This window comes from Bolinopsis microptera, chromosome 4 (genome assembly GCF_026151205.1).
Source record: "Bolinopsis microptera isolate Bmic1 chromosome 4, MBARI_Bmic_1.0, whole genome shotgun sequence".
In the NCBI taxonomy this organism is placed as follows: domain Eukaryota; kingdom Metazoa; phylum Ctenophora; class Tentaculata; order Lobata; family Bolinopsidae; genus Bolinopsis; species Bolinopsis microptera.
The window spans coordinates 10,392,469-10,409,098 of NC_087075.1; the positions used below are offsets into that span (position 1 = coordinate 10,392,469).

Here is a 16,630-nt window from a genome sequence, read left to right on the forward strand (position 1 = left end):
AACATACTAATGTAACAAAAATAAATATTGTAAATTAATATCATAATATAAATATCATATTTAAAAAAGGTCATATTATAGCATCTGAACCCAAAGTTTGTCAGTTCATTTCTTTAATAATTACCAATTGGGACAGGACAGTGTTAATAGTGGTTTTACGATAGTAAGTTCTCAAGAAATCTATCAAAAGACCACCAGAACAAAAAATATTTATACAGGTTATAGGCACAATGTTTTTTTCAGTCTAAAATTAATGAAGAGATTCACAGTACTTCAGTTATTCATAACATAGCCTTACACAGCACAAAACAGACGGACACTCTCAGAATGTGAACAGTCATGATAGGTTTGATAAGTACAGGATTCCCAGTAAGTATTACTGCAGCTCACTTCATCTAGTCCGATCACGTATTCATAGGTTCCACTTGAGTCTCCAGAATTCCAATTTATTGCTCTGGTGAATCCCATTTCTGTACAAATAGCAGCAGCTGAATAGTCGCTGAATCCATCGTCACATACTAACATTCCGTTGTAGAGGAGTAAACCATTTGAGAGTAAACTAAATGGACCTGTTTTGGGAATAATTTGTTCTTTATTTTACAAAATTATGATAGTTTTGAGTCTAATAGTAATACCATTTCAATATCATATATCTGGACAAAAAGAATGACTGAGCTGGGGTTTCACTGTCCAGATAATTTCATTTTTTTAAATATTGAAGAGCAGAGCCCCAGAAAAATACCACAATGATTGGATTGCAGCTTCAATTGAGATTATATCTGACTCCAAAATGATGTGTACACTGTGCCCGTATGGGGCTATGCTACATAGCATTGGCGAAGTAATTAAATTTATGTATTTAATAATGATCCAAAAACTTACCGCTGAACTCTAATCTAGACCCTGGGAATTGGGATGTTAAAGTTTTAAAGCTATGTTAAATTTTGTCCAAGAATTTCATGTTTTTTGTTGTTGTATTTAGCTTACTGATAGTTCTATGTGTCTTAATCCGCTAGAAATTTGGGCATAGTAGATGAAAATCCCATGAATAGACCACTAGGCCGTCCCAAACTATACACTAATACTATGGGTTAATTCTTCAAGGGAACCCCTTATTGCCTATTGTAGTAGCTATCTGTAATAGCTATCTGTTGAAACCATAGCTGTTCTTCCAAAAAGGGAACAGACCTTAGCCAGTTAGCCCCAGTCCGGTTATGAAATCTGCACCTATGCAGTGTAGATCGCACAAAATATGTTGTTTAGGCCTCCTATTAAACCTTAAAGTAATAATAACAGAATCAATTTGATTTAAACTTTGCACTGTTTTGTTCTGTCCAAATCAGATAAAGAGTGATTTCAAAACATAGCCTTACCAGTACCACTGCAAGTGAGAAGAACATTTTCAGATCGTGAACAGTCATGCCTGGTTATATAACTGCAGGAGTCCCAGTTAGTACTGGGGCACCTTACTTCATCTAGACCGATTTCATAGTTATAGCTTCTAAATTCGTCCCCATTCTGCCAATTTATTGCTCTGGTGAATCCCATCTCTTTACAAATAGCAGTTGCTGAGTTGTCGCTGAATCCATCGTCACATACCGTTCTGTCGTTGTAGAGTAGTAAGCCCTTTCTTCCTGCAGTAACTTGGATGCCATATGAATCTACCAGACGAAATGGACCTTCTTCTGAAAGAGATAGGTTGTTTTAGCATTTTCGACATGTAAAGGGGGACATATTACGACATTTTTATGTGTGTTCCTGTTCTTTTATGTAATTAAACTAAAGTTGTCTAGTTTGAGGCTACTTGCACTTTGCAGGCATTATGTATCTTCACTAAATCTTCTAAAAGTTATAACACCATGATTAATAGATGACATCACAAAGATTCAATTCGGGTTTAAAACATCTTAAGTTAATGTAATTATTACTTTGATAAGGTTCAACGTGGAGTCCGGCTCTAGAACGACGATTTTTTCCTTTTCACCCTTTTGAAAAAAGGCAATAGTGAAAGGTTACGAATGGAGGTTATTGCAGAAAAACGTGGATTTTGGAGATAGCAGTAGGCGGGTTTGAATATGATGTCATTCCGTCCGTTACCATGCAACGAAAAAGTTGCGCGCGCGAGGATTGCTTGCGGAGATGTGATGTATAGATAGCCTGTGATCTATGAATGCGCGGCGCGACTGTGTTTTAATGTATATGATGCATGTAATGTATAATATTACTATTAGGTAATACGCCCAATTTGTACGTGGCACGCATAGTGTATGATGTGTACACGAGTATAGTTTACCTTTGCTGATAATTTCTTGAATTACAGATACAGGTTAAGTTCTACGGCAATTGAACTGAATTTCAAGTGTTCTGTTCCCGTATTTGATGCATAATTTATCAATATTATTATCATGAAGATTGAAGTGAGCTGATTGGAGCTTATACTTAAATTTATAGTAAATGTGAAATGGAAATCTAGCGTCCGCCAAAACAAAACAACGGGCGCAATTCTTGTTACAATTGACTTTTTTATTACAGTTTATGAGTAGACACGATCAACAATGTATCAGTGAAATATTCGAAAATATTGAAACAATTACCTTCTACTACTGCAACTGGCTCATCATCTGAAAAGATATTATATGTTTTAAAGAAATCTTATGCCAAAAGACCACCAAATCATTTTGGTGGTCTTTTTGCTTTTGAATCCACATTTTAACAGGTATTGAAAGGGGTTTTAAAATGTGTTGAACTATTCAATGTTTTAAGTTTTACAATTTATTTCCTTGACAAATATCAATAGCCTTACCACTGCAAGTTAGAAGAACATCCTCGTTGTGTCGGCAGTCTTCGGAAGTTGAGTAGCTGCAGGATTCCCACTCAAAGCTATCGCAATCAACGTCATCTAATTTGATCTTATAATGGGCTTGAATTTCCCAACCGGGTTGGTCATTTACTACAGTCCAATTAGATGATGAGTTGAATCCCAATTCTCTGCAAATAGCATGTGCGGAGAAGTCACTAAAATGATCATCACATACAGTCCCCCCACTGTAAAGCAAGAGACCCATCTCATCCTCTCCCACATCAGCACCGGATTCATCAACCAGTCGGAACTCCTGGGGTATCTCTGTTGTGGATGATGTTTCTGTTGTGGTTAAGTTATTGGATTCTGTTGTGACTATTATCTCGGCTTTTGTTGTCGGTTGTGGTCCTTCGGTTGTTCCGGTGGGTTTAACTGTGGGCTTTTGTGTCGGCTCCGTTGTTAGTTTATCTGTTGAGATTATTTAACTGTATAATGTAAAGGTTGTAAAAAGTTTATAGGTGATGGGTGTCGCATGGACGACAGTCACCTATTGAGTTCGTGCGCCCATTGAAAGTTTATCGAATTTATAGCATCAATTTTCAATACCGAGACATGATGTTCAATGAATGTACCGAACTTAGCCTAGTAATAATTCTTATCTATTGAGTTGTAATCTAACCTGGGCAGTCCACTTCATCTGTACCATCAGTACAATCAGCAACACCGTCACATACCCAGCTTCTATAAATACACTTGTTAGAGCACCGGAACTCATCCTCACTGCAGTCGGGCAGTGCTGTCGTCGGTAATTCGGTCACCGTAGTAGGTACTGGGATATTAGGTTCAAAGTAAAGAAATTTGGTTGGTTGGTTGCACTTGTCACAAATATTTACCAGGACCCGGAACAAAAACTCATCCCCACCACTCCCAACTATGTCATATGAGCGTGATATAAGATGTTCCTAGTTTGAAGGTGCTAGTTGTAGCTTTAACTTAGATTTTAAAAAGATTTTTCATACTTGGTATAAAGCCAGTGCAATTGAGAAACAGATGTTCCTAGTTTGAAGGTGCTAGTTGTAGCTTTAACTTAGATTTTAAAAAGGTATTTCATACTTTGTATAAAGCCAGTGCAATTGAGAAACATATGTTCCTAGTTTGAAGGTGCTAGTTGTAGCTTTAACTTAGATTTTAAAAGGTATTTCATACTTGGTATAAAGCCAGTGCAATTGAGAAACATATGTTCCTAGTTTGAAGGTGCTAGTTGTAGCTTTAACTTAGATTTTAAAAGGTATTTCATACTTGGTATAAAGCCAGTGCAATTGAGAAACATATGTTCCTAGTTTGAAGGTGCTTATTGTAGCTTTAACTTAGATTTTAAAAAGATTTTTCATACTTGGTATAAAGCCAGTGCAATTGAGAAACATATGTTCCTAGTTTGAAGGTGCTAGTTGTAGCTTTAACTTAGATTTTAAAAGATTTTTCATACTTGGTATAAAGCCAGTGCAAGCGAGAAACAGATGTTCCTAGTTTGAAGGTGCTAGTTGTAGCTTTAACTTAGATTTTAAAAGGTATTTCATACTTGGTATAAAGCCAGTGCAATTGAGAAACATATGTTCCTAGTTTGAAGGTGCTTATTGTAGCTTTAACTTAGATTTTAAAAAGATTTTTCATACTTGGTATAAAGCCAGTGCAATTGAGAAACAGATGTTCCTAGTTTGAAGGTGCTAGTTGTAGCTTTAACTTAGATTTTAAAAGGTATTTCATACTTGGTATAAAGCCAGTGCAATTGAGAAACAGATGTTCCTAGTTTGAAGGTGCTAGTTGTAGCTTTAACTTAGATTTAAAAAGGTATTTCATACTTGGTATAAAGCCAGTGCAATTGAGAAACAGATGTTCCTAGTTTGAAGGTGCTTATTGTAGCTTTAACTTAGATTTTAAAAAGATTTTTTATACTTGGTATTAAGCCAGTGCAATTGAGAAACAGATGTTCCTAGTTTGAAGGTGCTTATTGTAGCTTTAACTTAGATTTTTAAAAGGTATTTCATACTTGGTATAAAGCCAGTGCAATTGAGAAACTGATGTTCCTAGTTTGAAGGTGCTAGTTGTAGCTTTAACTTAGATTTTAAAAGGTATTTCATACTTGGTATAAAGCCAGTGCAATTGAGAAACAGATGTTCCTAGTTTGAAGGTGCTAGTTGTAGCTTTAACTTAGATTTTAAAAGGTATTTCATACTTGGTATAAAGCCAGTGCAATTGAGAAACATATGTTCCTAGTTTGAAGGTGCTTATTGTAGCTTTAACTTAGATTTTAAAAGGTATTTCATACTTGGTATAAAGCCAGTGCAAGCGAGAAACAGATGTTCCTAGTTTGAAGGTGCTAATTGTAGCTTTAACTTAGATTTTAAAAGGTATTTCATACTTGGTATAAAGCCAGTGCAAGCGAGAAACAGATGTTCCTAGTTTGAAGGTGCTTATTGTAGCTTTAACTTAGATTTTAAAAAGGTTTTTCATACTTGGTATAAAGCCAGTGCAAGTGAGAAACAGATGTTCCTAGTTTGAAGGTGCTAATTGTAGCTTTAACTTAGATTTTAAAAGGTATTTCATACTTGGTATAAAGCCAGTGCAAGCGTGATATAAGATGTTCCTAGTTTGAAGGTGCTTATTGTAGCTTTAACTTAGATTTTAAAAGGTATTTCATACTTGGTATAAAGCCAGTGCAAGCGTGATATAAGATGTTCCTAGTTTGAAGGTGCTTATTGTAGCTTTAACTTAGATTTTAAAAGGTATTTCATACTTGGTATAAAGCCAGTGCAAGCGTGATATAAGATGTTCCTAGTTTGAAGGTGCTTATTGTAGCTTGAACTTAGATTTTAAAAGGTATTTCATACTTGGTATAAAGCCAGTGCAAGCGAGAAACAGATGTTCCTAGTTTGAAGGTGCTTATTGTAGCTTTAACTTAGATTTTAAAAAGTTTTTTCATACTTGGTATAAAGCCAGTGCAATTGAGAAACACATCCTCAGAATGATCACAGTTATTAGAAGTCGTGTAGCTGCAAGAATCCCACTCAATACTACTGCAATTAACATTATCTAATCTGATCCCATATTTGAAATTTCGAGATTCCAAATTCATGGTGTCCAATCCGGAAGTCCAACTCGACGTTGAGTTGAATCCCATTTCTCTGCAAATAGCATGTGCGGAGTTGTCACTAAAATGATCATCACAGACAGTCCCCCCACTGTAAAGCAAGAGACCCATCTCATCCTCTCCCACATCAGCACCGGATTCATCAACCAGTCGGAACCTTTGGGGGGTCGCTGTTGTGAACGAGGTAAAGGATTCTGTTGTGGCTATTATCTCGGCTTTTGTTGTTGCTTGTGGTCCTTCGGTTGTACCGGTGGGTTTAACTGTAGGCTTTTGTGTCGGCTCCGTCGTTGTTTCACCTGTGGAACGTATTGAACTGTATTGGTCGTCCATACTTTATAGTAACCTGGTAACCTGGTAACCTGATAATCTGGTAACCTGGTAACCTGGTAACATGGTAACCTGGTAACCTGGTAACCTGGTAACCTGGTACCGTCCATACTTTATAGGCTGCTGATGTCGCATATTTGTTATGTGCATTGCACACCCGCTGCAAGTAGAATTTTAATATCTTAATATGACCCGATCAATTCCTTTCAAGAAAATCGACATGTATTTTTGTACCAAAATGAAACTCGTAATCGAACAAGGTGCTCTACAATTTGAATTAGGGTCTTATCTATTGAGTTGTACTCTAACCTGGGCAGTCCACTTCATCTGTACCATCAGTACAATCAGCAACACCGTCACATACCCAGCTTCTATAAATACACTTGTTAGAGCACCGGAACTCATCCTCACTGCAATCGGGCAGTGCTGTCGTCGGTAATTCAGTCACCGTTGTAGGAACTGGGATGTTGGGTTCAAAGTAAAGAACTTGTTCTTCGGATAGATTACGTGGCCAAATTTTGTAAATGAACACGTGTGAAATGACTCAAATGAGTAAAGACATTACCGTATATACAGTCGTCCTCTGAAGAAGATCCTGGATCTGATACATGGTTGTACGGACAGTTTGCACAGTAGTAAAAGTTATCATAACTGAAGGTGTTTTCTCCACATTGCTGACATCCACTGTCCGTCATATAGTTTCCAGCCGTGCATGGGGCTGAAATCAATTTGTAACTTTTGAGAAGGTTTAATTCACTTTCAGTTCTTTTGTTGAACTGAAACTTTTATTCTGAAACCTTTATTGAACTGAAATATTTATCTCATTATAGGATAATTATCCTTCTGAATTGCCAATATTAGAAGTTCGATAAAGATGCTAGGAGTCAAAATTACAAAAGTGCTCCAGGGCATAAATTTTACCGTAGTAGCAGTCAGAGGCAGCTCTCGATCCAGCACTTGAAATCATACCATCTGGACAACTTGTACAATTGTCCGAATTATATTCACTCCAAGTGTTCTCTTCACATTGCTGACATCCAGTGTCAGTGATCATGTACTGACCAGCATTGCATGGGACTGAAATAAAATTAACTTTTTATCTCTCTAAATCTTGCAGATGGAGTAAAATTCAGTTTCTCGTTTGTCTAGAATTTGTATGATGATGAGGATTTTAGGAAATTGTAAGTTTTAACAAAGATAAAAAAGGGTGGTATTGTGGATTGAGATTGTATTTCCTTGGCCCAGAGGCTAGTTAGAACTTGAAGGATAACTGTTGTAACTTGTATTATATGCTACTATAATCTCTACCCCAATAGCAAGCAGAGTACGATGTTGAACCGGAATCTGAATACATTCCATCTGGACATGCCGTGCAACTGGCAGCCCCATCTTCACTGTATGTTCGGATCGGACATATTTGACATCGAAACCAATTAGAGTAGTCAAAGTAATTTCCGGCTTGGCATGAGGCTGAAATAAGATTTATCTGAGGAAGACTATAATTTGTAAGTAATGATGATGAACTGAAAGTTAATTTCTTTTAGACAACCAGTGACCCCACTCCTCTCCTATAAAAATTGAAATGAACGAATGCTAATTGACACACGTTGCTGAAGTGCCGAGTGCACGGAGGTCAGCCGGTTTTGTGCGCGATGAAAGAGACACGCAACGTGTGTAAAAATGCTAACGGTAATACCTTCACCACACGTAAGGAAGACATCCTCGCCGTGTACGCAGTTGTGGTAAGTGTTGTAGCGGCAGTTTGACCAAACTCTATCACTTCCACACCTCACATCGTCCAGGCTTATTGACTTGCTGCTTTGAAATCTCCATTCATACTTGTACCCGTAGGTCCAGTCAATCAATCTACCAAAACCAAGTTCACGGCAGATGGCGTCAGCTGCATAATCGCTAAAGTAATCGTCGCACACTGTCCCGCCTTTATACAAGAGTAAACCCATTTGGCCTGATTCAACTGGTTCCCCGCTCGTGCCTAAAAGAAGGAAGTCTGGCTCCCTCTCTGCGGCTACTCCTGTTGATGGAATATTGTTAATCGTGCAAATAATACAGCTCAGATTCGGTGTTAATCTGTTAGTCTGTTAATCTTTAGATTGAAGTTACTTTCTGGATTTTTGTATCGGACAAACGGCAAACCCACTCTTGGATTGGTAAGCTTCCGGATCATACTAAAACTACGTTTAAAGAGTACGAAATATTATCTGTACACGGGGTCATCATAAAAAATGCTCTGACTCTGATGCACAAGATAACTTACATGCCTGGCCTTCTGCCGTCGTCGATAAAAGACTTATTTCCTCCCGATATACCAAAGTATGGCACGTCTTATGACGACAATATCGACTGGCTAACAACGTTCTCTCAACCAGATCTACGCGCTAGTGTTCTGTATAAAGGTCCTATATTAGCTATTACCGAGCACAACATTAGTCGCATAACTTGCCCATCTAGCATTTTCTCAATAAGCATATATAAGAAATCAGCGAAGCGTGTAATGATAGAACTACAAAGCTCAGGAAACGATGAAGAATGGCCACCTTTTCTGTTACATAATTTACCCGGGCTACGTAAATCGACAAGATCAGGCACACAACAAATCAACTACCGAGAATAAACTAAGGAATAAATAAAACCAGACGGTTAGCACACTAGTCACTATCAACCACATGCCACTTTTTTCACTGCCCATTCACTGTCATATTAATAGCATCATATAAATAGCGCTAGCAGGTGCTGATAAGACATGGGCTCAGTTATTCTTTTTTGTTTTAACCTCAAGTAGCTTATAAAACAGTGCGTGTGATCATCTGTCGTATCAAATCAAATTATTTGTCACTATATGTTAATAAATCATGATATACAAGTTTTAATTTTTAAAGTTTCTGTTTTTGTTTTTAATGAATAGACGTAATCAACATTTTCAATTTTCATATTCACGCATATTAAATAAAATTATATTGTTATGTTGTATGTATTATATTATTTTGTAAACATTGGCCGGGTATAAAAAACCGGTCCCCAAACAAACAAACATCTCCCCCGAATTAAACAAGAATTGGTTTTCGTTGTGGCGAACGCTAGATTTCCATCCACTGCAAGCTCTGATCAGTTCACTTCATAATTGCATGCTTAAGATCCGGGAAACCACTCGTGATTCAAGTTGATTTCCGTAGAATTAAGAATATCAACTCTCATCTATTTAGGATATTGAAGCAAAAAGTGAACTATACTCATGTCTCATACCTCAAATTAGGACGAAAATGTTGATTTTTTAGTGTTGACCATAAACGCTGCGCAGACTGACTAATGAATGAAACGCAATTTTACCTAGCACATATTAATATTATGAAGGAACAACCCTGCGTCGCGTTCCCGTCGTCATGGTAACGGACGGAAGGAATGACGACACATTTAATTAAACCCTGATCCTTCTGCGATCATCAAAAGCCGTCTTTTTTCACGATTTCACGATTTGTTACCTTTCACTTTACTTTTAGCTGTAAAATAATGAATGAAAAAATAATCTAGTGCTATAATAACCTGAGCAAGTAAGTAAGACGTCTTCATAATGGCCGCAGTTGTGGTTGGTGTTGTAACTGCAATCAGCCCAGTCGTTATTATCATTTTTATTACAAGTCACGTCATCCAGCTTGATATCGTAGCTCTCTTGGTTCGGATAAAGAGATGCACTTCCAGCATTGTCCCAGCTCTGCGCACTGTTGTATCCCATATCTTTGCAGATGGCGTTTGCTGCATCGTTATCGAACCTAGAAATACGAAGAAATCTAAGAAATACTAAGAAATACTAAGAAATACTAAGAAATAATAAGAAATACTAAGAAATACTAAGAAATACTAAGAAATACTTAAAAATATTAATTTTACAATTACATCAAGAATATTATGAAAAAAAAAACAACGTAAGTCATTAAGAATTATAAAAAAAGGTGACTTATTTTTAACTCCCCGATCTAAAACAAAAATCAGTGCAGCCAAACCTATTATATCTACCGGGCATCTTGGGAGAAAAGCCGAGGTATTTGTATTATAATTATATGTATGAGTTACCCGGTATTGAATAATTGAAAGCATCGATGTTAAATACGCCGAAAAAGCGGTCGAAAATACGCTGTTTGTCAAAATTCTAAGAAATACGTGAAATACGGCCCATTTTGCAGTTTCTTGACACACGCTGTAACCCCTTTTGATCGCGCGCCGGCCGGCCGGCGTTCACGCTTCGCTTGCACGAGAGGTAAAACTATACAACGTGTAGCAAGCAGTTTCAGAAAAAAATGTTTATGTTAAATTTTGTCCGAATACGCACGTATTTCTTGCGATAAATGTTTCTGCAAAATACGCAAGAACTTAAAATATCAGCTGCCACTTAAAAGATCAGCTGCCACGCTCCGCACATCTGACCGCTGACATCATAATCTGCCTATTCAGTAATCGGCATCATAATCTGCTTGCATACAAATTGCTACCAAAATGGCCCGGTGGCTAAAATATAAAATTAAAAAGTGACTAGGAATCTGATTAAGGCGGAAAAAGTGGCTATAAATTTTTCGGCCGGATGACTACGTATTTCATTATGTTTCACCTTCAAGTTCAATTCCATACCATTGTATCGTGCTTTGCTGATTATATTACTGAGGTATTATTAGTTATTCATAATTGCCAAAAAGTGAGAATAAAACTATCGTCGACGGGCCCAGAACCCGGGTGATTCAGGTTATTAGTGACGCATTAATCGACTAAAACATGAGGTCATGTGAATAAATGTAATATTTATATATATATATAAACGCGCGATTTTAGCGCGTTCCTGCTGAATTCTCATTTTAATGAATCGATGGTCAAAATGACAGATTTGAACGCGAACGAAGTACGCAAAACACTCTTGAGAAATACGTATTCGTATGTCGTAAGTTTATAAGATACGCTACGTATTTAACATCCTTGATTGAAAGCCACGGAGTATATAGATTTGATAAGATTTTATAAATTTGATAAAGGTTAAATAATTTGAGTTCTGTTGTAATGTACCTATCATCACAGACGGTGCCCCCTTTGTAAAGTAACAGTCCTTGCTGTCCAGCTGACACTTCATTTCCGTTCTGGTCAATAAGCTGGAACACCGACCCTGAAAAGGTTTTAAATAAAAGGGAATAATTAGTCACTCAATTTGAATTAGGTAGGCAAACAAATTGTTAGTTTTAATTTAGTTAGTTCTAGCATCTGGAGTGATGACTAAAATATTAGTCATTACTGCTCTGGAACATTCCCACCAGGGTGAAAAAGTTGTTTTACTTTAAATAATCTTTACAAACCTGTAGCTGATCCTAGGATATAGACTGAGCACATCAGCGCCAGTGCTGTAAGCATTGTTTCCAGTTATACTTGTCCGTCTACAAATTTGTTCGTTATTTCACTTTCAGTAATTTTCACTCACAAATTTTTCAGATTATCGAATATATAATGGCTACTCCAAATTTTGTTGTCCAAATCAGGTAATATAAACAATGTTCATTGAAACGCCCGAAATAAAATAAACATTGAAAAATTGCAACAATCACGTTTATTTTTGTTTTGACTAAATTTTTTATGGGGTTGTTAATGATTCAAAGTTACTCAATAAAACCGGAAATGACTTATTAGGGTGTTTTATCGCAAACAAATACATGCGCGGCAACATGTACATATTTGCAATTATAAACGAATAACAGGTTTATAAAACCTAATACTTATAGAAATTAGAAATTAGAAATTAGAAATTAGAAATTAGAAATTAGAAATTAGAAATTAGAAATTAGAAATTAGAAATTAGAAATTAGAAATTAGAAATTAGAAATTAGAAATTAGAAATTAGAAATTAGAAATAAGAAATTAGAAATTAGAAATTAGAAATTAGAAATTAGAAATTAGAAATTAGAAATTAGAAATTAGAAATTAGAAATTAGAAATTAGAAATTAGAAATTATATGAGTATTTAATAGCAAACAAATGCGGGCACGATACAAATTTTGGAATTACAAATGAAAATATGAAATTTGAACTTTGAACATGTATTTGTACGAGTAAACAATTTACAAGTAGCCCCAAGAAAACCGAATCAAATAATTATCGAAAATATAATTGGAATCGGCTACCACTGAGATTATAGCTTCAAATTTGAAGAGTTTTTAGGGGATTTTACGGGTCCTGTGTTAGACAAATTTAATAAGTCTAACAGATGAGTCACCTTATCTCACCAGCCCCAATCCCCAATGTTGAGGGCCCAATTTACAAATTACCCTTGCAGTCTTCGGACAAAGATAACGGCTAAAAATTAATGGAATGGTCAAGTCATCCTGACACAGGGGGCTCGGTGCGTGAAAAGCCCGATAAGTTTGAGAATCTTACCTCTGGAGAACTTCTGAAGTACTTCTGGAGAACTGCACTGGAGATTGGATAATTTTCTAGTGAACTGGAATAGAACCAACTTTAAATCAGGAATAAAACAAACTCAATTAAGCCAGTATCATGTACAGCGTCGAATTTTCTTATCTCGAAATTCTGCTATTCCTAATTTCCCTGCAGATTTTTTTAAAAAATTTTAAAATTATCATGGGTTCTCTAAAATTATCATACTCATTTATAACTGATTAAATTAAGAAATCTCTAAGAATGTTTGCCAACACTCATTTTTAATCACGAATTAGGCTGCATTTGAGCAGTAAGCGTTATCAATTGCACTGACAATAATTACCTAAATCGACAGCTGCATATCGATTTGTGGTAAAAATTGTTCAAAAATTGATAAACAATTTCAGCTGGTATTTTTCCCTGGTTAATGCTAGAATTATTGTACAGAAGGATAGTTCATTATTATATCCACACTCCTAAAAAGGTTAAAGAATCTTCCTTGTGAAAATGTCTCACTGTTCATATTGAAGTGCACCACACAGTAACTCCTTTTTTGCGTTGTATGAGACCTCTCCAATGTACCCTTATGAACCGAAACTCCATGCCTTTTCCCATATTAGCATATTGATATATGGGTATTGGCACGGAGTGAATTAGTGAATAACAAAAATTGAGGTTATAAATTACTGTTATATTATAAATATCACATTTAATAATGCATACAGCCGAAACAAGTTATGGAAATTAACAATAAAAAAGGTCCATTTTCAAGCATCTAAAGCCAAAGTTTGTCAGTTCATTTCTTTAATAATTGGGACAGTGGTTGAGGGTTGTAACATTCCTTTGGAAAAAATATAATGTTGAAATCTATCAAAAGACCACGAGAACAAAAAATATTTATAGACACATTTCTATTTCAGTCCAAAAATGACGAACAAATTCGTCAGTATATTTCATAAAATAGCCTTTTTAGGGTATTTTATCGTAACTTACCTAATGCATGCAGGACAAAATATTTGTAATTATAAATTAGATAAGAGGATTTAACCTGAAATTCATACGAGTATTTAACAGCAAACAAATGCGGGCACCATTAAAATTTTGGAATTATGAATGAAAACATGAGATTTGAACGTGTTTTGTACGTTCTAAATTGTGAATGATTAAACAATTTACACTTACAGTTAGCCACAAGAAAATCGAATCAAATGAGATTATCAGATACCTGGATATGGAATAGGCTTCCACTAAGAATAAGATTATGGTATTAATATTAGGGTTCAAAAGACACTGTGAACTATTTTAAACAAATTGATTATATTTTATGTCGTACTAACTTTAAAGTCTGTTTAACAGACTCCCGCTCTTTTTGCGGTGATTTTGTGAAATCTGACCATAAACCTGTGGTCGCACGTTTTAAACTTGGTTGTGAATACATTGTACATAAGCGGCCCAGGTCTGACAAAATAAGGTTTGATGTCAATCGCCTTAATGATTCTGATATTAAGTCTAAATTTTTTGATTCCTTTAAAAGTAATATTGATTGTAGAGTTTTAACTAATAATGCTATTTCTGAAAATTCTGATATATTTGGTATATTGAGTAAATGTGCCGTCCAGGTGGTTGGTAAAGTGCCCCCGGGGAAGCCTCATCAGTACAGCGACGATCCAACTGTCGTTAAACTTTCAGCAGAGAGAAAGTCCCTTCAGCAAGAATGTAGTCTCACAGGGATAAGCGACAGGAGTGACCTCAGAAAAAGAATCAACCATCTCAAACGTACCATCAAAAAGAGGTTGAAATCCATCAACGAGGCCACTGCTAACGCCCTAGTAGATGTCATCAACAACACCGACAGCTGCAGAAGCATGTTTGAAGCGAATAGAACTTTGGCCCAGTGTAGGATGAAGAAAGACGGAGTGACTGTCCACGATGCAGACGGGAACACCTTAGGTTCTGACTCATTAAAAGCAGAAGCTATTAAAGAATACTTTAATAATGAGTTCAATGACAAAGATGAACCCCACCTCCCAGCATTCATAGACCCTCCTGGAAGCCTCCTCTGTCCCATAACACCTGAAGAAGTTGGCCGTGCTGTTATGAAGCTGAAATCCGGTAGAGCGTGTGGCCCTGACGGTATACCTAATGAGCTAATGAAAGCTGCTGGATATCCCCTCCACTGTGAGTTGGCTAGGATCTATAATCTCTCCTTTGAGACCAACACATACATCCCAGCTATTGGAGAAGGTATCCTGACACCCCTTCAGAAGCCAGGAAAACCCCGAGGTCCGATAAAGTCTATCCGGCCCCTCACATTGCTAAATGGAACTAGAAAAGTCCTATCCCTCGTAGCCTTGAACAGAATCAATTACCACGTTGATATGTACACTGGACCTTGGCAGGCGGCATACAAGCAGGGTCGCAGTTGTGCTGACCTGGTATGGTCTCAGAGAATGTTGACATCAGTGGTTACCAGGCGCGAGTTTGAGTATAGTAAAATCAACATTGACATGACCGCTGCGTTTAATACTATCCGCAGACAGACCATCATCAACCTCCTCATTGATGCAGGATGCTCTAGAGACGACATTCGCCTAGTTCAGTACCTCCTCTCAAATACAAAGCTCAAGGTGACGGTCAACAGATCTGAGTCTGGTGAATTTGTGATTAATATTGGCGCTTACCAGGGAGACAGTCTGGCAGGTAAAGTGTTTACATTGACCCTTGCCGGTGCCCTGAATCACATCAGAGCCGTGATCAGTGTCACGATTCCTAGACCGAACCCCCCAGTCTCTGATAGAGGCCTCCCGTTAGAGTCCGCCTATGCTGACGATGCTGAGCTTCTGAGTGAAGATGGTCAGAGCCTGGTGAAGATACTAGAGATTGCCAGTGATATACTAAAGGATTGGAGTCTCTTTGTTAACGAATCAAAGACGGTGTTTACAAGAGTGTATTTGGCAGATACAGATGCTTTAGATGCCCATGGCAATAAAATTAGAGGAGATGAAGAGTGGCGAGAGTCAGTGCTATTAGGATCAAAGCTCTGCTCAGAAAGAGATATTGTCAACAGACGCAACAAAGCCAATGTTGCCTTCTACACCTACAAGAAAGTCTGGTTGAATAGTTCTGTTCAGATCAGTGAGAGTAGAAAGCTGAAGCTGTACGAAGCTCTTGTCACTTCAGTGTTGTTGTATAACTGTAGCAGCTGGGCTGCTCCTGAAACCGTAATGGCATCTGTCGACGTTCTTCAAAGGAAGCATCTGAGACAGATAATCAACACCTATTGGCCTACGATTATCAGTAACGAGAATTTATATAAGAGATGTAATGTCAGACCCCTTACTGAAAGGATCAAGAAAGCAAGATGGAAGATGCTTGGGCACGTTCTCAGAAGCGGTGATGACACTCCCGCCTTCTTATCTTTCAGATTTGCATGTTTAGGATGTTTTGACTACAAAGGAAGGAGGGGCAGACCTCGTTCAAATTTATTTGATTTATTATTAAAAGACATTATGACAAAACAAATTATTGTGATTGTAAATAAAAGATTTAGTTTAAGTAATTTCAACGATTTAGTGTACAAAGCTCATGATAGACGTCTTTGGAGAAGTTATGGGTGAGTCGAGACTACTCGGCCACTCGATTTTATGATTTAATTTCTATTATCTTGTGTTTGCTGTAAATAGTTGATTAATAATTAATATTACAATACCTTCCAGTTCCAGGAATTAATATCGTATCCCCATAATCAGCCAATGTCTCGGAGTGCTTTAAAACGCATTCTAATCATATTCATAATACTCGCGCAATATTTATTACACACTTTATTGTACATTACGCGTATATCACATTACCACATTTTTATAAACGGATAGTGTCGTTCAGGCATTGGAACACACAATACTCTTGGCTTAGTTTCATGCCGCGCTCGCCCT

The 16,630-nt window shown here is 36.9% G+C and overlaps 2 protein-coding genes across 2 annotated transcripts in view; one reads left to right on the plus strand and one right to left on the minus strand.

The window, feature by feature from the left end:
* LOC134813950 (selenoprotein K-like) overlaps positions 1–16,630 on the plus strand; it is a 30,335-nt gene that overhangs the window by 11,209 nt on the left and 2,496 nt on the right. The window lies entirely within an intron of this gene.
* Positions 201–12,746, minus strand: LOC134814171 (deleted in malignant brain tumors 1 protein-like). The gene is made up of 16 exons (XM_063822220.1): positions 12,696–12,746; positions 11,624–11,701; positions 11,340–11,436; positions 9,834–10,060; positions 7,972–8,307; positions 7,584–7,745; positions 7,197–7,352; positions 6,841–6,993; positions 6,585–6,734; positions 5,783–6,244; positions 3,480–3,629; positions 2,804–3,268; positions 2,595–2,621; positions 1,374–1,685; positions 883–903; positions 201–569 (listed from the first exon to the last, which is right to left on the minus strand). The coding sequence occupies exons 2-16, from the start codon at positions 11,676–11,678 to the stop codon at positions 295–297; spliced, it is 3,048 nt and encodes a 1,015-aa protein (XP_063678290.1). The 5' UTR covers positions 11,679–11,701; positions 12,696–12,746; the 3' UTR covers positions 201–294.